General features: G+C 45.0%; 1 protein-coding gene across 2 annotated transcripts in view; it reads right to left on the bottom strand.

Annotated features, from left to right (window-relative positions):
• The window catches only part of grk6 (G protein-coupled receptor kinase 6), a 52,346-nt gene extending 34,994 nt beyond the window's left edge, over window positions 1-17,352 (bottom strand). For both annotated transcript variants that reach the window (XM_059650758.1, XM_059650759.1), the window contains exons 1-2: window positions 17,249-17,352; window positions 16,306-16,401 (exon numbers count right to left, since the gene is read on the bottom strand). In XM_059650758.1, the coding sequence (XP_059506741.1) occupies window positions 16,306-16,401; window positions 17,249-17,300 (148 nt within the window). In that variant the 5' untranslated portion in view covers window positions 17,301-17,352. The remainder of the gene's footprint in view (window positions 1-16,305; window positions 16,402-17,248) is intronic.
• Between the last annotated feature and the right edge of the window lie 4,603 nt (window positions 17,353-21,955).

Genomic DNA, 21,955 nt, shown 5'->3' with positions numbered 1-21,955 from the left:
ACTGCGTCTCTGCTCCGACCTCACTTCTGCCCGGCTCCCACTGCTCTCTGCTGAATCAAAAAGGATAGCTTGCTCCCTCGTAAGTAACATTAAATATTGTTTAAGGAAATTATTGTGAATGTATTCTATGAACCCCTCTTCAAGGCTGCCATGACCGACCTGGTTTGACCAATCAATATGTAGATTAAAATCCCCCATGATAATTACTGAACCAATTTTACATGCATTAGCTATTTCTTTGTTTATTGCCCGGCCCACCACAAGGTCATTATTTGGTGGCCTATAGACCACACCTATCATCAGTGACTTCTCCTCCCTGCTATTCCTAGTTTCCACCCAAATGAATTCAACCTTTTGTTCAGTAGAACCTATATCATCTGTCACTACCGCGCTGATATCATCCTTAAAAAAAAAAATCAGAACAAGACCACCTCCCTTACCTTCCTGCCCATCCTTCTGAACAGTTGGATTCCCCTGGATACTTAACTCCCAGGTGATGACCATCCTGTAACCATGCCTCTGTAATGGCCACTATATCATACCCATTTGCCATGATTTGCACCGTCAGCTCATCCACTTTGTTTCGAATGCTCCGAGTATTCAGATCAAGTGCCTTTATGCCAGTTTTTGCACCTTCTTTCTGGGTCCTATTATCTCCATCACTAACAGCTCGAGTTCTCCTCCCTTCAACTTTTTTCCAAATTTTCAATGGAGTTGAAGCTTCCTCGTCACCTGCTACCTTGCCTTCCATTTATTGTTATTCTCCCTCTACACTCACTTCTCCCTTCCCCCCCTACTTACTAGTTTAAAAGTCCTTTTAACCCCTCTATTTACCGTTTTCGCTGGAACACTGGACCTGGTCCTGTTCAGGTAGAGTCCATCCCAGCAGTATAGATCCCTCCTGTCCCAGAATTGATGCCAGTACTGCATGAAAAGGAAACCCTTTTTCCCCCCACACCACTCTTAGCCACATGTTTACTTCCCTGACCCTCGCCTACCTACACCAATCTGCACATGACGTGGGCAGCAATCCAGAGGTCATGATCCTTGAAGACCAGTTTTATTAAAATTTTGTTCCTAGCTTTTAATAATCCCAAAACAGGTCTTTTTTCCCTAGTCCTGTCTATGTTATTGGTATATGCGGACCACAACAACTGAGCCCTCCTCTTCCCTCTCTAGTATCCTCTCAAGCCGGTCAGAGCTGTCTCACACCCTTATTGCCCAAGGCAAGTGCAAATTGGCAGGCAACACACCATGTGGGATACTCCATCCTGCTTGCAAAGGGTACAGTCTGTCCCCCGATGATGGAATCCCCTGCAACTACTATCTGTCTTTTTGTTTCCCCCTCTTGAATGGCCTCCTGGACCATGGTGCCATTGTCAGTTGGCTCATCCTTCCTGCAGCCCTGTCCCTCATCCACACAGGGTGGAAGTGCCTCGTGCCTGTGGCTCCTGTGTTCCCATCTGCAGGGTCCCTCTACCTGCCTCACTCACAGTCACACACTGCTGTCCCTGCCCGCCGATTGAATCAACTTTAGGCAGTCACACCTAGTGGACTAACTCCTGGAACATAGCATCCAGGTATTTCTCCCCCTCCCGGATGTGCTGAAGTGTTTGGAATGCAAATTCCAGCTCATCAATTTTGAGCTGGAGCTCCTCAAGCAAACACTTGCTGCAGGTGTGGTCACTGCCATTCTCAATGGCATCAGTTCCCACATCATACAGCTACAACACATCACCTGGCCTACCATCTCTACTTAATTATTTAAAATTAGTTTGTCTTATTTTAAGTTTCACAGTGTTCTCTGCACCAGTAAGTTTACTCCATCATATACTCAAACAGACTCCAGCTTTGCCTTCCGACTTGCTCCCAGGTATCAGTCTCAGGTTTTAGTTACTTCCCTAATTTGTGAGAAAGACAACCATTACCAACCCGACAACTTGTGCCTGCTCTGGGACTCCTCCTCCACCGAACAACTGAATGCCGCATTCATGCGAGGTACAACTTTTATAACAAAAGCTTACCTTCCCAGCTGCCCTTGCACTCTCTCCCGGAATCCCGCTGAAGAGCAACTGAAAACCTTGCCTTCCCCTCGGCCCCTGGCTTGTGCTGCTGCCGCTGAAAACAAGGCAGCCGCTGCTGCATGAGGCAAGCTTTCTTACAAGATTGCTGAGCAGGCTCAAGGTACCAATGGTCTACTTCTGCTTCTGTTTTATAGTTAACATGTATATATTGTCTATCACATACATCAGCAGTCCCACTGTGCACAGACTACATCCACACATAAACCAGAGGGAAACCAACATGAAAACATCAGGCCTGAAAACCAACACATCAAGTCAAGAACAGCCAAAGCAAACAAGGAAGTTGTTTCGTCCAGAGGACCAGGTGAATTGTCAAATCATCCAGGCCATAGAGTAATACAGCATGGAAACAGAGACTTCAGGCCAAACTGGTCCGTGATGACCATGGTCCCACTCTTAGAGTTCCAATTGCCTACATTTGGTCCATATCCCTCTAAACCCTTCCCATCCATGCATCTATCCAAATGTTTAGATGTTGCTATTGCACCTAGGTCAAACTTTCCCTGGAAACTCATTCCACATACACACCACTCTCTGCCTGAAGAAGGTGCCCCTTAGGTGGTTCTTAAATCTTCATCCTCTCACCTTAAACCTATGGCCTATAGTCTTCAATTCCTCATTCATATGAAAAAGACCAAGCATGTATTCTATCAATGCCTCTCATGTTTTTAAATACACCTCAATAAGGTCACCCCTCATACTCCTACAATATAAGGAATAAAGCCCTCTCCTGGCCATCCTCCATTTATCTCAGGCCCATTAATGTTGTCAACACCTTCATAAGTCTTCTTCACATATTTCACAGTTTAATTCACCAACAACTTATACAACTGTAATATAAAGCCCCAACTCCTACACCCAATGCCTCAACAGATGATGGCCAGCATGTTAAATGCCTTCTTCACCACCTTGTCTACTTGTGATGTCCCTAGATCCCTCTGTTCCACACCATTCTTCAGGACCTTATGTGCAGTACAAGTCCGACCTTCATGTGACTTTCCAAAGTGCAACACCTCACACTTGTCTGTTTTGAATTGCATTTGAGAGTCCTCAGCCCACTTCACCATCTGATCAAGATTTCCTCTGCAATTTTTGATAACCTTTTTCACTAAATCAACGATACCTCCTAATTTTGAACCATCTACAAACTTATAAAATCATGCCTTATACGTTCACATGCAGACCATTTATGTAACTAACAAATAACAAAAGGTCCTAACACCAACCTCTGTAGCACACCAGTGGTCACAGGTCTCCAGTTTGAGAAAGAACCTTCAAGCATCACCCCATGCTTCCTACCACTGAGCTAATTTTGAATCGAATTAGCTAGATCTCCCTGGATTCCATGCAAATTGACCTTCATGACTCGACTACCATGCAAGACCTTGTCAACAGCACTCCTAAAGTCTATACAGACAACATCCACTGCCTTACCCTCATCTATCCTCTTGGTTGCCTCTTCGACAAAATAAGGTAAACATAGAATGTTTCAGGCCCTTCGGCCCACAATGCTGTGCCAACCTATTTTGCTACTCTGAGATCAAACCACCCTGCAAGCCCTACATTTTACTATCATCCATGTGCCTTTCTAAGAGTCGCTCAGATGTCCCTAAGGTATCTGACTCCACTACCGCTGCTGGCAGCGCATTCCATGCACCCACCACTCTGAAGAACCTACTTCTGACACCTCCCCACCAATCACTTTAAATTATGCCCTCTCGTAACAGTCATTTCCACCCTGGGAAAAGGTCTCTGGCTATCCACTCTATCAATGTCCTTCATCATCTTGTACACCTCTATCAAGTCACCTCTCATCCTCCTTCACTCTAATGAAGGAGGCTGGAGCTCCCTCAACCTTTCCTCACAAGACCTGCCCCCTAGTCCAGGCAGTGTCCTGGTAAATCTCCTTTGTGCCCTCTTTAAAGCTTCCCCATCTTTCCTATAAATGACGCAACCAGAACTGAACACAATATTCCAAGTGTGGTCTAACCAGAGTTTTACAGAGCTGCAGCATAACCTCACGGCTCTTAAACTCAATTCCCCTGCGAATGAAAGCCAATACCATATGCCTTCTTAACAACCCTAGTAACTTGGGTGGTAAATTTGAGGGATCTACGACATAGAACATAGAACATAGAACAGTACAGCACAGAACAGGCCCTTCAGCCCACAATGTTGTGCCGACCATTGATCCTCACGTATGCACCCTCAAATTTCTGTGACCATATGCATGTCCAGCAGTCTCTTAAATGACCCCAATGACCTTGCTTCCACAACTGCTGCTGGCAACGCATTCCATGCTCTCACAACTCTCTGTGTAAAGAACCCGCCTCTGACATCCCCTCTATACTTTCCACCAACCAGCTTAAAACTATGACCCCTCGTGCTAGCCATTTCTGCCCTGGGAAATAGTCTCTGGCTATCAACTCTATCTATGCCTCTCATTATCTTGTATACCTCAATTAGGTCCCCTCTCCTCCTCCTTTTCTCCAATGAAAAGAGACCAAGCTCAGTCAACCTCTCTTCATAAGATAAGCCCTCCAGTCCAGGCAGCATCCTGGTAAACCTCCTCTGAACCCTCTCCAAAGCATCCACATCTTTCCTATAATACGGCCACCAGAACTGGACGCAGTATTCCAAGTGCGGTCTAACCAAAGCTTTATAGAGCCTCTGGAGTGTCCTGAGAGAACACTCCCTGGGTGTTACTCCTATTCCCTGTAAGGACACAATGTCACCTTCCTCACCCTGGAGGTTAAGGTCAAGGTCCCTCAGCTCACCACATGTTCATTGGCCTGAGTTCACTACTAGGTGAACATACAGGTCACACAGCTTTGCATTGGATAAGAACATATCCAGAAAGTATGTCTTTGGGACAAACACTTCACACAAATATCAAACAAATATCATTAGACATTTATTGTTTTCCATCAGCATTCTGGCCACACAGCCCTTACATTCAGAAGCCTTTCTCTCTCAACTTCCCTCAGCCCTTATTCTTGAAGGTTATGCACATGGATAACTGCAGCTCTGGGGATTCACATCTTCCTCTATGTCAATCATTACAGGGACTTTGATCATTGTACTCATGTACTCATGCTGGTGTGGTTTAATGCTTCTTGCCTTCCAGTGAAGAAGGAGCAACAGAAGTGTGCACAGACAGTGAGGGCACTGCCTGACATAAAGCTGTTTGCCACATTAGTGAAGCAGGCTGCTAAACTGATGGGGAACCAAATGGACCAGCTTGTACTGAAGGGGAGATTGGATATATACAGTTATCTAGTCAGAAAACCTACAAGCAGCTACTCACCCATCAAGCAGTAACGTATTAATGAAAGCATGGGTAGGGGTGGGCCCCATCATCCTTCTGTTCCTCCACACTGCAAAGATTCTTGCCGTTAACCCTGTATTCTACATCCAACATCCAAATACGACATTCCAAAATGAATCACTTCACACTTTTTTGTGTTGAATTCCATCTGCCCCTTCTTTGCCCAGCTCTGCATCCTGTCAATGTCCCATTGCAACCTACTTCAGCCCACCACACTATCCACAACTCCACCAACCTTAGTGTCATCAGCAAACTTACTAACCCAGACTTCCACTTCCTCATCCAAGTCATTTATAAAGATCAAAGAGCAGAGGTCCAGAACAGATCCTTGCAGAACACCACCGGTCACTGAGCTCTAGGCTGAATACTTTCCATCTACTACCACCCTGTCTAAGACAGCCAATTCTGTATCCAGACAGCCAAATTTTACTGAATCCCATGCTGCCTTACTTTCTGAATGAGCCTACCATGAGGAACCTTATCAAATGCCTTGCTAAAATATACATACACCACATCCACTGCTCTACCTTCAGCAATGAGTTTTGTCACATCCTCAAAGAACTCAATAAGGCTTGTGAGGCATGACCAGCCCTTAAAGCCATGCTTATTATTTCTAATAAAATTGTGCTTTTCCATATAATCATAAATACTATCTCTCAGAATCCTCTCCAATAATTTGCCCATCACAGACATAAGACTGACTGTTCTTTAATTCCAGGATTATCCCTGTTCCCTTTCTTAAACAAGGGAATAACATTTGTCACCCTCCAATCATCTGGTACTATTCCAGTGGACACCAAGGACACAAAGATTGTCACCAAAGGCGTAGCAATTTTTTCCACTACTTCCAGTAGCAATCTTGCTTATATTCTGTCTCAGCCAGGGGACTTATCTATCCCCATGTTTTTCAAAATTTCTAGCACATCCTCCATCCTAACATCAACCTGTTCGAGCATATCAGCCGGTTTCATGCTGTCCTCAAAATGTCAAGGTCCTGCTCACTAGTGAATACTGAAGCAATGTATTCATTAAGGACCTCTCTTACCTCTTCCAACTCCATGCACAAGTCCCCTCCACTATCCCTAAATGGCCCTAGCTTCACTCTGGCCATCCTCTTATTCCTCACATAAGCATAGAACACCTTGGGATTTTCCTTAATCCTACCCGCCAAAGCTTTTCATACCCACTTCTAGCTTTCCTAAGTCCATTCTTCAGTTCCTTCCTAGCTGCCTTGTTGCCCTCTAGAGCCCTGTCTGTTCCTTGTTTCCACAGCCTTAAGTAAGTTTCCTTCTTCATCTTGAAGAGATATTCCACATGTCTTGTCATCCAAGGTTCCTTCACCTTACCACTCTTTCCTTGACTCAGTGGGACAAACCTATCTAGCACTCACAGCAAATGCTCCGTAAACAACCTCCACATTTCAGTTGTGCATTTCCTGGTGAACATCTGTTCCTAATTTATGCCCTGCATTTCTTGCCTAATAGTATTGTAATTCCCCCTCTCCCAGTTAAATACTTTCCCATATCATCTGCTCCTATCCTTCTCCATGATGATAGTAAAGGTCAGAGAGTTGTGAACACTATCACCGAGATGCTCTCTCACAGAGATCTGATATCTGGCCTAGTTCATTGGCCAGCACCAAATTCAATATGGTGTCCCCTCTAGTCAGCCTATCCACATAACGAGTCAGAAATCCTTCCTGCACACACCCGATAAAATCTGCTCCATCTCAACTGTTTCCACTTCAGAGGTTCCAGTTAATTTTAGGGAAGTTGAAGTCCCATGTAAAGCACCCATGACAACAACCCTATTACTTCTGCACCTTTCCAAAATCTGCCTCCCAATCTGTTCCTCAGTGTCTCTGTTGCTATTGGGGGAGGGGGGGGGGGGTGTATAGACAACTCCCAATAAAGTGACTGCTCCTTTCCTGTTTCTGATTTCAACCCATACTTACTCAGTAGACAAACCCTCTTAAACGGCCTTTATTTCTGCAGCTGTAATACTATCCCCGATTAGCAATGCCACTCCCCCACCTCTTTTACCTCCCTTCTATCTCTTTTGAAACACTTAAGCCCTGGAACATCCAACAACCATTCTTGCCCATGTTATTCAAGTCTCTGTAATGGCCACAGCATGACAGTTCCAAGTTCCTGATCCATGATCAAAGTTCATCAACCTTATTCCTGACACTTCTTGTGTTCAAATAGTCATACTTGAACCTACTGCACTGACTGCAACTTGGCCCTTTCAACTGTCTATCCTTCCTCAGACTCTCTTGCCTGTACACCAGCTACCCCATCCTCTGATCCATAGCTCTGGTTCCCATCCCCCTGTCAAACTAATTTAAAATCCTCCCAAAGAGCTCTAGCAAACCTCCTGCACAGGATATAGATGCCCCTCCAGTTCAGGTGCAACCTGTCCTTGTACAAGTTTCACCTTCCCCAGAAGGTATCCTAATGATTCACATATCTGAAGCCCTCCCTCCTATACCAGCTCTGTAGCCATGTGTTCAGCTGTATTTGGTCTCTACTCCTAACCACACTAGTTCGTGGCACCGTAGTAATCCTGAAATTACTACTCTGCTCACCCTGCTTTTTAGCTTCCAACCTAACTACTTATATTCACTTCTCAGGTTCTCATCGCTTTTCTCTAGGTATGTCATTGTTACAGATGTGTACCACGATTTCTGGCTCCTCACCCTCCCCATTAGACTTTATCCAAGACATCCCTGACCCTGGCACCTGGGAGGCAACATGCCATCCGGGAGTACAGGATCTCTTGTTTGTTCCCAGAAGATTCATCAGACATGACTTCCCATGCACAAATCCATGCTGACCCTCCCTAATCAAACCTTGACTATCCTCTCCAATAACTTGCCTACCACTGATGTCAGTCTCACAGATCTCTCGTTCCCTGTTCTGTCTTTGCGACCTTTATTTAACAATGGAGCAACGTCAGCCACCCTGCAGTTTTCTGGAACTTCATCAGTGGTATGGTGTTATACAGACTCAGACTACAAAATTCATCAATTTTTAAAAGTCTGAGATTTTCCTTTGTGAATAGTTTCAGCAACTACCCGAAAAAAGCACCTATATTCACTGACACACAGCCTGCTGCTCAGCTCACTCTTCTCTGCACAGCCTCGACCACTGACTGACCAATTGTCTACTGTTCAGAATGTCAACTGGTAGAGACAATTTGACTGCTGTCCAGCCCAGCACAATGTCTACCGTCTACTCGCTGCTGCCCAGTTCAGCACACTGACAAGTCCAATGCCTCCTGCCCAGCACATTGTCTGCTACCCTTTCCAAACCAGACCACTGGACAACCCAATGCCTGCTGCCCAGCTCAACATGCCACCCTCAATTGGGCTGTCTGGGACTTGCACGTTGACCCGGTCTATCAATCAGTCAGCTGTTTACTTTGGCCTCCTGCAGCTACAGGATATTCTATGCAGGAAGCCGTGGTTTATACAGAATCACATCCTGTTCGGAAGCTGCACATTTTGTCAGAAATAACCAGAAAAACTGTCAAGTGCAAAAGCATGCCAGGGGACCTCCCTCAGCAGTCAGATCTTGAACAGCTGACTTCAGTAGTTGACAGGGATCTATCGATGTGATGTTATGTTATTTCACCATTGCCTTCTGGAAGTCCAGATGAAGTGCCTGACTAGACACTGGGAGCTAATGTTGCACCTCATTAAACAGACTGTAAATAATTAACTTGGTGAGGAAATTGACAGAGACAGTGTGGCAATAATGGGAAAACACTTGAATCAGAAAGAAATCATCCACTCCTCATCAGGCAAGTCTGTCACATGATAGATTGGGATACTAACTACAACACAAATAAAAGGAAACTCCAGAGATGGGGGGAGACAGTGACTTAATGTAATGTCAATGCTGACAGAATTAATAAATCTGGAATAATGTCTCTGAACAAGTTGATCAAAAATACCTATAAAATGTCTTGTGGTGTAATGATGGTGTCCCCACCTTTAAGCTAGAAGTTCCAAGTTGAAGTCCCACCTGTCCCAGACCAGTGTCTGAAAGTGTATGAACGGGAGCTTTAAAAAAGTAGAATTTTGAAAAGATGTAATCTGGAAAAGAAAAACTGCGCTGACAACTCAGTGAAGAAGTGACATTTGTGTGTTGACGCTTGTGGTTCAGTAGCAGTGTCATACAGTCATGGAGATCTCCAGCACAGAGAAAAAAATGTCCTTGGCTCATCACATTTGCATCAGTCAAAAACAATGTAACTATTCTAAACCCATTTTCCAGCACATGGCCCATAGCCTTGACAGCCTTGGCACTGTAAATATACAAAAGAACACTTGTTAGATGTTCTGAGGGTTTCTGCCTCTATCACCCTTACAAGCAGCAAGTTCTAGATTTTTAACACGGTGGCTCAGTGATTAGCACTGCAGCCTCAGGAACCCGGGTTCGATTCCAGCCTCGGGCGATTGTCTGTGCGGAGTTTGCACATGCTCCCCATGTCTGCATGGGTTTCCTTCAGATGCTCTGGTTTCCTCCCACAGTCCAAAGATGGTGCAGGCTAGGTGGATTGGCCATGCTAAATTGCCCATAGTGTTCAGGAGTGTGTGGGTTATAGGGGGATGGTTCTGGATGGGATGCTCCAAGGGTCGGTGTGGACTTGTTGGGCTGAAGGGCCTGTTTCCACACCACAGGGAATCTAATCTTTCACCAGGAACTTTTCCTCATATTTCCTCAAAATCTTCTGCCCCTCTCCTTAAACGTATGCCCCCATTCACTGATCCCTTCCAACGGGGAAATGTTTCTTCCTGTCTCCCTAGCTATACCACTCCATTTTAAACATCTCAATTAAGCTCCTCGCTCAATCTTCTCTACTCCAAGGAAAACAACCCAGCCTGTACAACTCTTTTCATACAAAAGTCTCCAGCCGAGGCAATAACCTGGTAAATCTCTTCTGTGCCCTCTCCAGTGCAATCACATCCACATATCACCTGGATTCCAGAACTGAACATAATACTCTAGCTGTGGCCTAAACCGATGTTTTCCATTGTACCAGCATAACCTTCCTGCTCTTAAATTCTATGCCTCAACTAATAAAGGCAAGTATACCATATGCCTTCTTCACCACTTTATCCACATGTCTTGATACCTTAAGGGACTGGTGTACATGCACACCAAAGTCCCTCTGAACCTCAGTGATTCCCAGGGTCTTTCTATTCATCATGCATTTCCTTACCTTGTTTGTCCTGCTCAAGTGATTCACTGCACATTTTTCCAAACTGAACTCCATTTTCCACTAATCAGCCCATTCAACCAACCGTTTATATCCTCCAATAATCTAAGGCCAGCTTCCTAACTATTTACCACCCAAACAATTTTTGGAGCATCTGTGAACTTACTGGTCAACCTTCCTAACAGGTCTAAATTATTTAGATAAACCACAAACAGCAAGAGCCCCCTCATTAACTTCTATGAGGCCACGTTAGATACAGACTTCCTATTAGAAAAACACCCCTCAACCATCAGCTTCCTCCACTCAGGCAATTGTGTATCCAATTTGCCAAATTTCCTTAGATTCCACAGGCTCTGACCATTGCTATCTCTCTCCTTTGGAAGACCTATCAAAAGCCTTGAAGTCCAAGGAAACTACATCAAAAACATTGCCCTCATCTACACTCCTATTTACATCATCAAGGAATTCAGTCAAGTTGGTCAGACATGACCTCCCTTTCACAAAACTATGCTGACTGTTCTTGATTAACAGCTGCCTCCGAATGCAGATTAATTCTGCCCCTCCAAACTGTTTCCAATAGTTCCCCACCACTGAGTTTAGAAGGGCCAGTTTGTAGTTTCCTGGTTTATTCCCTTCTCTCTGGCTGAAAAACAGTACCCACGACGTGAAGTTGCCAGTGTTAGGCTGGGGTGGACAAAGTCAGAAGTGACATGACACCAAGTTTTCAGAGCATCAGGTTCCAAAAGCGTGTGATTTCAAATAAACTTGTTGGACCATAACCTGATGTCGTGGGACTTCCGATGCTGAGGAACGGCACAACATTGATTGTCCTCTACCACCTCTCCTGTGGTCAGAGAGGAATCAAATCGCTTTATAAATAAAAAACACGCTCCCTTGTTATTTCCTCCCTTGCGTCACTTAACAACCTGGAATAAATTTCATCCAGCTCTGGATATTTGTCTGATTTTAAACCTGACAGAACAAAGAACAATACAGCACAGAACCTGGCCTTTCAGCTCTCCAAGCCTGCGACAACACATATTGCCCTTCCATACGACAAGTGTTTTCACTTACAGGATCCGTGTCCCTTATTCCCTGTCTATGTATTTGCTCAGATGCTTCCTGAATGCTGCTAATGCATCTGCTTCCACCATCTCCTCTGACAAAGCATTACAGGTACTCACTATGCTGTGCAAAATTCTTGCCTCACACATCTCTTTTAAACCTTCCCCACTGCATCTTGAACCTATGTCTCCTAGTAATTGACCTCTCCACCTTGGGAAAAAGGCTCATACTTTCTACTCCATCTATACCTTTCACAATCTTATAAACATTTATCATCAGGTCATCCCTCAACTCCTGCATTCATTGAAAACAAACCTAGTTCAGCCAATCTTTTTCACAACTAAAATCCCCCATACTAGGCAACATCCTGGTAAAACGTTTCTGTACCCTCTCCAAAGCATCCACATCCTTTGGTAGAATTGTGAGCAGAACTGTATGCAATATTCCAAATGAGGCCAAACTGTAATTCTACAGACCTGCAGCATAATCTGCCTATCCTTGTAGTCAATGCCCCTTCCAATAAAGGCACACATGACACAGGCCTTCCTTGCTACCTTAACTATCTGCACTGCCACCTTCATTGGTCAGTGGGCCTGCAACCTAGATACCTCTGCATGTCAATACTCCTAAAAGATTCTACCACTCACTATAAAATTTCCACCTGTACTTGACCTTGCAAAATGCATTACCTCAAATTTGTTTTCCTTTAATGGAAACAGACCCTTCAACCCAAGCTGATTCATGCTGGCCATGGTGCCAACTCAGTTAGTTACAATTGCCTGCATTTGGTCCATATCCCTCTAAACCTATTTGATCATGTACTCATCCAAATTTTTTTTAAATATTGCTATTGTACCTGCGTCAACCACATTCCCTAGCAGATTGTTTCATATACACACACCACTCTCTGCATACCATTTTGTAACATTGCCAAACATACTAATCATGCCTTATACATTCACATCTAGATCATTTATGTAAATAACAAACACCAAAGGTCCCAGAACCGACCCCTGCGGCACACCACTAGTCACAGGCCTCCAGTCCAAGAAACAACTTTCAACTAACACCCTCTGCTTCCTACCATCAAGCCAATTTTGATTCCAATTAGTTAGCTCTCCCTAGATTCCATGTCAACTCACCTTCATGACTGGACAGCCTGTGGGACCTTGTCCAAAGGCCTTACTATAGTCCATGCAGTCAACATCTACTGCCCTACTTTCATCTGTCCTCTTGGTTATCTCTTCGAAAAACTCCAAAAGATTCATCTGACATGACTTCCTGCGTACATATTCATGCTGACTCTCTCTAATCAAACCTTGATTATCCAAATGTTGTTGTTCCTGTCCTTCTGTATCCTCTCCAATTACTTGCCTACCACTGGCGTCAGATCTTTGGCCTTAGTTTCCTGGCTTGTCTTTGCTACCTTGCTTAAATAGTGGAATTTTTCTCCCCATGCCACCAATTGATCTATACCCTGCTGTATTCTCTAGCAATCCTCTTCTTTATTGCAACTCCACCAATCTCTGTATTGCCTGCAAACTTACAAATTCGACCAGCTACATTTTCTTCTAAATTATTCATGTAGACCACAACTAGCAGAGGTCCCAGCACTGATCCCTGTGGGACACCACTAGTCATAATCCTCCGTTCCGAATAGCATCCTTCCAACCCTTATCTCTGTCTCCTAAGACTAAGCCAGTTCTGTATCTATCTCTCCCTAGTATTATGTGACTTCACCTTTTGTAACAGTCTGCCACAAAGAACCTGAGCAAAGAGTTTATTGAAGTCCCTGTAGACAACATCAACTGCTTTCCCTCGTCATCTTTGCCACCTCTTCAAAAAACTCGATCAAATTAGTGAGGCACTATCTGCCCTACACAAAACCACGCTGTCTATCATTAATAAATCCATTTGTTTCTAAATGTGCATAGATCTAGTCACAGAATCTTTTCCAATAATTTCCCAACCACTGACATGGGACTCACAGGCCTGTAATTTCCTGGATTATCCCTGCTTTCTCTTTCTTAAACATTAGGACTACTTTGGCTCATCTTTAACCCCACGGGATCTCACCTGTGGCCAAAGAGGAAACAAGGTGTCGGTCAATGCTTCAGCAATTTGGTCTCCTGCATCCCTTAATATTCTGGGATAGATCCCATCAGGACCTGGGGACGAATCTACCTTAATACTTTAAGAAATTTAGCCCTTCTTCCTTTTTAGTTGCAACTTGGCTTAGAAATTTGACACTCCGTTCCTTGAGATCACCCTCCACCAACTCCTTCTCTTTGGTACATACTGACACAAAATATTTGTTTAGGACATCACCTACCTCTTCTGGCTCCACACATAGATTCTCTCTTCGTCCTTGAGTGGGCGAACTCTTTCCCAGGTTACCCTATTTCTTTTTATTGATGTACAAAAGGCCTTGGGACTCTCCTTAATTCTGTCTGCTACTGACTTTTCATGACCCACTTTCACCATTCGAGTACCACAGTGATCAGTGCTGAGTTCACAATTATTTACAATATATATTAATGACTCAGAGAAGGAAAGTGATGACGGTGGATTTCACAAAAATATGTGGGAAAACAAATGATGAGGATGACAAAGTCTGCTGAATGGAGCTGATGGGTAAGAAGCGAGTTGAGATAAAGGGGGCATTTTCAGAATGGTAACCTGCAACTAGTGGAGCAGCAGAGGAATCTGTGACACAAATATTTCCCACATTTATAATGATTATAATGACTTCTGATCCAAGACGGCAGCAGAGTAGCACATTCCAGCCTTTTCTTTTCAAGCTTCTAACTTCAAGCTTATTCAGGAGGTGAATGAAGGGAGCGAGTCCTGGGCAGGAAGCTGTTGCAGGCAAATCTCAGACCACGACTTGACCAGACCAGTGCAGGTCCTAGACAGGCAAGCGCAAGAGGAGAGCTCCAGAGGCCAGTCCCAGAATGGAGGCTGGCTTGGGGACGACAGTCCTACGGTAGGGTCCCAGACCGGTGGCCACATGGCGAGGAAAGGCCCTTGTGGACTGAAGGCAAGGCTTCGGGTTTTGAAGCCCAGCATAGTCTGGAGACTTGGCCCAGTGCCATCTGGAAGCTAGGTCCTGCCACCGACTGGGGCGAAAAGGACAGGAATTCAAGTACATTTTCTCCCCACCCTTTTCTTCTTTTGCTTACTATTCTTTCAATTTTGTTCCAAATACCAAGTATCTGTACCTAGGTATCCTGCACACAAGATGACATCATAAGTGGCGACATTTCAAACTTTTCACTGCACTCGATCAACTGCACGTGACAATAAAGCTAATTCTTATTCTAAGAATGAGGAAAGCCACGTTTGTGAATGATAGAAAAACAAGTGGAAAAGCAGTGCCGAGAACGACAGTCTACAAGGGGATATCAACAGGCTAAGTGTATGGACAAAAACTTGATAACTGAACTATGATGTGGGGAAATAAGACATTATGGACTTTGGCAGGAAAAATAAAGAATCATTTTAAGTAAAGACAAAAGACTGAAAAAAGCTACAGAACAGATGGATTTGGGCTAGGTTCAGAAGGAACGAGAAAGGGAAAACGTGAATAGAATGGAATATAGAAGTCAGGAGGTTTTATTAAAATTTTCCAAGATACTACTCAGACAACAGCTGGAATATTGTTAACTGCTTTGGGCTCCTTATCTGAGTTAAGATGTACTGACAGTCCACAGAAGGTTCACTAGGCTGATATCAGGTGTGGTGGGAATGTCTTCTGAGGTAAAGTTGAATACGTTGGGCTTGTACTCTTTGAAAAAAAAAAATTACAAGAATGAGAGGCAACCTTATTGAAACGTAGGAGACTTGACAAGGTAGCTGGAGAGGTTGTTTCCCCTTGTGAGTGTGTGTTCAGGACTACAAGGCATAATCTTGGACTAAGAGTTTGCCACTTAAGACAGATGAGGAGGAATTTCCTCAGAGTAGAGATTCTGTGGAATTCTTTATCACAGAGGGCTGTCAAGACTGAGTTGATAAGTATGTTCAAATTTTGACAGACAGATTTATAATCACTAAGGGAATCAAAGGTTATGGAGAAAGTGCAGACAAGTACTTGTCATCTGCTATTGTCTCAATAAATGGTGAAGCAGAATCAGTGGGCCAAAGCTTGTTTGTATCCTACTTATCATGGTCTAAAGGCAAAGCAAAGAAAGACGGTGCAGCCCATGAAACACATACCCTCAACAGCAAGGGCAGCACACTTTATGACCTTCATTTAGGGAATGTTGGGGCTGTCACAGGAAAGAGCAAAAGCCAGGAAGAAAGGCTATTATGAAGTAGAGATGCGATTTAACTAATATAAAACAAAGAACTACAGATACTGAAGATTTGATTTAACCAAAGTGAGCCCAAAAATATTGAATACAAATTAAGTAGCATAGGTTCTGAATAAGTTTAAAATCAATCCCATATAAGTACATCTTCCCAATGGGCATCACCCAAGATACAATGCTTGTTGACAGTCCAGCCCTACCCCCAGGATTAGAGATGCATGTTGACTTTAGACCTTGCCTGTCAGTAGGTCTCAGACTAAAATAATGGCCCAATTCAGTGAACGTGACTCACCAATCGTCTGTCTCAGCTCTTCACACAAGCTGATGTGAGGAAATTGCAGCATCTGACGCCATTTCTTGCTCTTCCCTTTCCATCTTCCACCACCACCTGCAAAGGACACAGAAAACAGGGAGAGGATAGAAAGGGTGCAGGCGAGGACAAAGGGAGCACGCGAGACAAGCACAGAGGGCGAGGGGCAGAGCGAGAGTGAGAGCAAGCACGAGAGAGAGGACAATGCATTATCACATCCATTAACCAGCCTACTCAAGGGACAGTGAGATCACCATGCAGCTCATACTCACATTACACACACTATCCTACCCTATCCTCCTTCAATGCCCAAGATTCCTAACTCTTCACACAAAATACAAGTAACACCACATTGCTGTTGCTCACAATTCACCCTATCTTCCCAAAATTACACATCTCTTTCCTTTATCTCCACATAGCACCCTCCTCTCCACATACAAAATACACATTTTGTACCCATTCTCAAAATTCTATACTTTTACACCCTTCCTATACCTTTCCCAGCCCTCAATGACACCATCAATATCAAACTTCCCAGCCCTCAGTCACACCATCCACTCCAGCCTATGGTGCTGCCCTCCCCAGCCCAAGACAGTACCTTTCCTCCTCACCTTCTCTGGCACTTGGTGGCACCCTCCTTGCCCAGCCCTCAGTGCCACCATTCCACCTCTTCCTCCACCCTCAATAGCACCATTCCCCCAACACCCCAGCCCTCAATGGCACTGTCCCCCCACTCCAACTTCCCCTCTCCAGCCTCGGTCTCAACAACACTGTCCCTCCCCATCATGCTAATTTGCTCTCAACACCTCTGTCCCTACTCGCCCTCGTGAGGATGTTCTCCTCCATCCTTTTTGGCTCTCAGTAACGGTGTTTCCCTCGTCTCCTTCCCTAGCCCCTGTTGCTCTGTGACACTATCCATCCTCACCCTCTCTGGCTTTCAGTAATACTGTATTTGCCACAATATTCTCCAGCTCCATCCCGGGACCTCACCCTCCGCAGTTTTTTTCCGGAAGCGTCGATCTTATTGGCTGCATAGGACTGTACCCGCCCTCTTCACTGACTGGTTACGGCTTCACTCCAGGTCCCACCTCAAGTTGATTGGTGACGATAGTTTGATACAAAATGTTTTCGCCAATCAGAACAATGCACACTGGACCTGTCCGAATCAGGAAGAGAATCGGGTCCGAGAACCTGTCACGTTGTGTGAACCGAATGTCAGTGATATGGGGAAGGGGTAATTAATGAGATGGTTATCCTAACCCACGAAACCACCCTAATTTGTCCCCCATCCCAATCTCACCATATCTATTCCAATCTATCATACCAACCTCAAAGTGTTCCCACACCCATTCCAAACTCTTACTACACACATTCCAATGAGTTACCGTTGCCATCCCAATCTGTTCATACCCATCCTAATTTATCATGCCCATCTGTATCTGTTCACATACTCATCTAATCTCTTACTGTAGTCATTCCCAATCTTTTACTGTACACATTACAAACTGTTTCCATACCCATTAATACTTTTTTTTCCATACACATCCCAATCTGTTCCCAGATTTGTTACCATAACTGTGCTAATCTGTTACCATCCGTTCTTTAAATATTGCCCATTGTCTCTCCACTGCAACCTGTAAGGTCGAGCCAAATGGTCCATATCCCTCCATTCCTTGCACATTCATGTGCTTATCTGAAAATCCCTTCAAAGCCCCTATTCTGTCCGCTGCTATCAGCACCCCTGGCTGCACATTCCAGACTGTCACCACTCTGTACCCCTCACATCTCCTCTGAATTCCCCCCTTTCACCTTAAATGCATGCAGTATTAGACATTTAAACTCTGGGAAAAATGATTCCAAATGCCAATCCTACAAACGCATCTCATAATTTTATAGACTTCTGTTAAGTCTGTCCTCAAGCTCTACCACTCCAGAAACAACAACCCAAGTTTTTCTAGCCTCTCCTTATAACTCAAACCCTCTAATCCAGGCAGCACCCTGGTAAACCTCAGATGGAGCGCTGATGAAAGATCCCAACAGGAAACATCGACTTTTCTGCTTCTCTGATGCTGCCTGACCTGCAGTGTTCCTCTAGCTCCACACTGTGTTGACTAAACTTCTTCTGTATCCTCTGCAAAGCCTCCACATCCTTCCTGTAATGTGGTGATGAGAGTAGTAATACTCTAAGTGTGCCCTAGCCAAAGTCTTATAAAGTTGCAACATTGCATCCTGACCCTTGTGCTCAATTCCCCGACCAATAAAAGCAAGCATGCCATATGTTTTCTTTCCCACCCATTCAACTTGCGAGGCCCGTTTTAGGGAACAATGGCCTTAAACCCAGAGGTGCCTCGGAACATCAACACTGTTCAGTTCCCTGCCATTAACAGTGTACTTTTCCTTCACATTTGATCTCCCAAAATGCAGCGCCTCACACTTACCTGGATTAAACTCCCATCTGCCATTTCTCTGCCCATATCTGCAAGTGCTGTATATCGCACTGTATCCTTTGACAACATTCTACACTATCCGCAACTCTACTGATCTTTGTATCAGCTACAAACTTACTAACTGACCCACCTGCATTTTCATCCAAATCATAAAGATAACTCACAGCCATCAAATGTACCCATATGGATCTCTGTGGAACACCACTAATCACAAATCTCCAGCCAGAAAAACACCCACCCACTGTGACCCTTAGCTTTCTATGGACAAGCTAATTCCGAATCCATGCAGCCAACTTTGGATCCCAAGCATCATAATTTTCTGGTTAAGCCTTCCATTAGGAACCTTGTCAAAAGCCCTAGTAAAATCCATGTAGACAACATACGCTGCTCCACCCTCATCAATCACTTTTGTCACCTCCAAAATCAAGTTAATAAGACATAACCTGCCTTACACAAAGCCATGCTGAGCATCCTTAATTCGGCCATGCTTTTCTAAATGAGTGTAAATACTATCCCTAAGAATCCTCTCCAATAGCTTCCCAACCACTGATGTGAGACTTACCAGTCTACAGTTTCCTGGATTTTCTCTATTTCCTTTCTTAAGCAACATGAGCAACTCACCAGTCCTCAGGGAGCACTCCAATAGCTAATGAGGACACAAAAATCTTGGTTAACACCCCAGCAATTTCCTTTCTTGCCTCACTCAACGGGTTAGATACCATTGGGATCTGGGGATTTATTCACCTTAACGTGCTTCAAGAAGCGCACCACTTTTTTCTTGATCTCAAAATACCCTGCCATATTAGCATGCTCCACACAAATCTCAATATCGTCCACATCTTTCTTTGCGAGAATACCAGCACAAAGTGCTCATGTTGGATCTTGACAACATCCTCTGTCTCCAAGCCCAAATTCCCTACTTTATCCTTGAGTGGTCCTACCTTGTCCCTAATTATTCTCTTGTTTTAATATATATATAGAATGCTTTGTGTTTTTCTTTAACCCTGCCTCACAGTGCCAGCGATCTGGGTTTGATTCCAAGCTCATGCTGTTTGGAATTTGCTCATTCTCCCTGCGTTTGCGTGAGTTTCCATTGGGTACTCTGATTTCCTTCCACAATCCTAAAATGTGCAGGCTACATTGATTGGCCCTGCTAAATTGCTCAAACTGTGCAGGGATCTTTAGATTAAGTTGATTTCTTAGTCATGGGAAAATGTAGGATTACTCGATAGGTTAGTGGGATGCATCTGGAAGGGATGCTCTTTGGAGAGTTGGTGTTGACTTAATTGGCTGAATGGCTGTAGAGATTCTATGATTCTATAGGAAGTTGGTTGTTGTTGGAGTTCATTCATCTCAGTTTCATTACATCTCTGCAAGAGTTCCTCAGGATAGTTTCCAAGGCCGAATCATCTTCCGCTACATCAGCAATGACCGTCCCTTTATCATAAGGTCTGAAATGGGGATGTTTGCCAATGGTTACACAATGTTCAGCACCATTCACAACTGATCAGATTCTGAAGGAGTCCATGCACACATGCAGCAAGACCTGGACAATATTCAGGCTTGTTTCACATATAGCAAGTAACATTCGCAGCACACAAATATTGGATAATGACAATTTCCAACAGGACTGGCATTAACTCTTTCCCTTGACATTGAATAGCATGCCAAATCTTGACAATAGTAGGCTGGGAGAACAAAGTGTGAAGCTGGATGAACACAGCAGGCCAAGCAGCATCTCAGGAGCACAAAAGCTGACGTTTCAGCCCGAGACTCTTCATCAGAGATGGGGATGGGGAGAGGGTTCTGGAATAAATAGGGAGAGGGGGGAGGCGGACCGAAGATGGAGAGAAAAGAAGATAGGTGCAGAGGAGAGTATAGGTGGGGAGGTAGGGAGGGGATAGGTCAGTCCAGGGAGGACGGACAGGTCAAGGAGGCGGGATGAGGTTAGGAGTAGGAAATGGAGGTGCGGCTTGAGGTGGGAGGAGGGGATAGGTGAGAGGAAGAACAGGTTAGGAAGGCGGGGACAAGCTGGGCTGATTTTGGGATACAGTGGGGGAAGGGGAGATTTTGAAGCTTGTGAAGTCCACATTGATACCATTGGGCTGCAGGGTTCCCAAGCGGAATATGAGTTGCTGTTCCTGCAACCTTTGGGTGGCATCATTGTGGCACTGCAGGAGGCCCATGATGGACATGTCTAAGGAATGGGAGGGAGAGTTAAAATGGTTCGCGACTGGGAGATGCATTTGTTTATTGCGAACCGAGCGGAGGTGTTCTGCAAAGCGGTCCCCAAGCCTCCGCTTAGTTTCCCCAATGTAGAGGAAGCCACACTGGGTACAGTGGATACAGTATACCACACTGGCAGATGTGCAGGTGAACAACTGCTTAATATGGAAAGTCATCTTGCAGCCTGGGATGGGGGTGAGGGAGGAGGTGTGGGGGCAAGTGTAGCACTTCCTGCGGTTGCAGGGGAAGGTGCCGGGTGTGGTGGGGTTGGAGGGGAGCGTGGAGCGGACAAGGGAGTCACGGAGAGAGTGGTCTCTCCGGAAGGCAGACAAGGGTGGGGATGGAAAAATGTCTTCGGTGGTGGGGTCGGATTGTAGATGGCGGAAGTGTCGGAGGATGATGCGTTGTGTCCGGGGGTTGGTGGGGTGGTATATGAGAACGACGGGGATCCTCGAGGCCAGTTTCTAGCTGGTTACCTGAGATGGAGAGTGAGAGGTCCAGGAAGGTGAGGGATGTGTTGGAGATGGCCCAGGTGAACTTGAGGTTGGGGTGGAAGGTGTTGGTGAAGTGGATGAACTGTTCAAGCTCCTCTGGGGAGCAAAAGGCAGCGCTGACACAGTCATCAATCTAACGCAGGAAGAGGTGGGGTTTGTGGCCTGTGTAGGTGCAGAAGAGGGAATTTTCCACGTAACCTACAAAGAGGCAGGCATAGCTTGGGCCCATGCGGTTACCCATGGCCACCCGCTTTGTCTGTAGGAAGTGGGAGGAAGCGAAAGAGAAGTTGTTGAGGGTGAGGAGAAGTTTGGCTAGGCGGATGAGGGTGTCGGTGGAGGGGGACTGGTCAGGCCTGCAGGATAGGAAGAAGCGGAGGGCCTTGAGGCCATCTGCATGAGGAATACAGGCGTATAGGGACTGGACGTCCATGGTGAAAATGAGGCGTTGAGGGCCAGGGAATTGGA

Source organism: Stegostoma tigrinum, chromosome 13, assembly GCF_030684315.1.
Source record: "Stegostoma tigrinum isolate sSteTig4 chromosome 13, sSteTig4.hap1, whole genome shotgun sequence".
NCBI lineage: Eukaryota > Metazoa > Chordata > Chondrichthyes > Orectolobiformes > Stegostomatidae > Stegostoma > Stegostoma tigrinum.
This window is presented reverse-complemented; position numbering and strand designations above follow the sequence as displayed.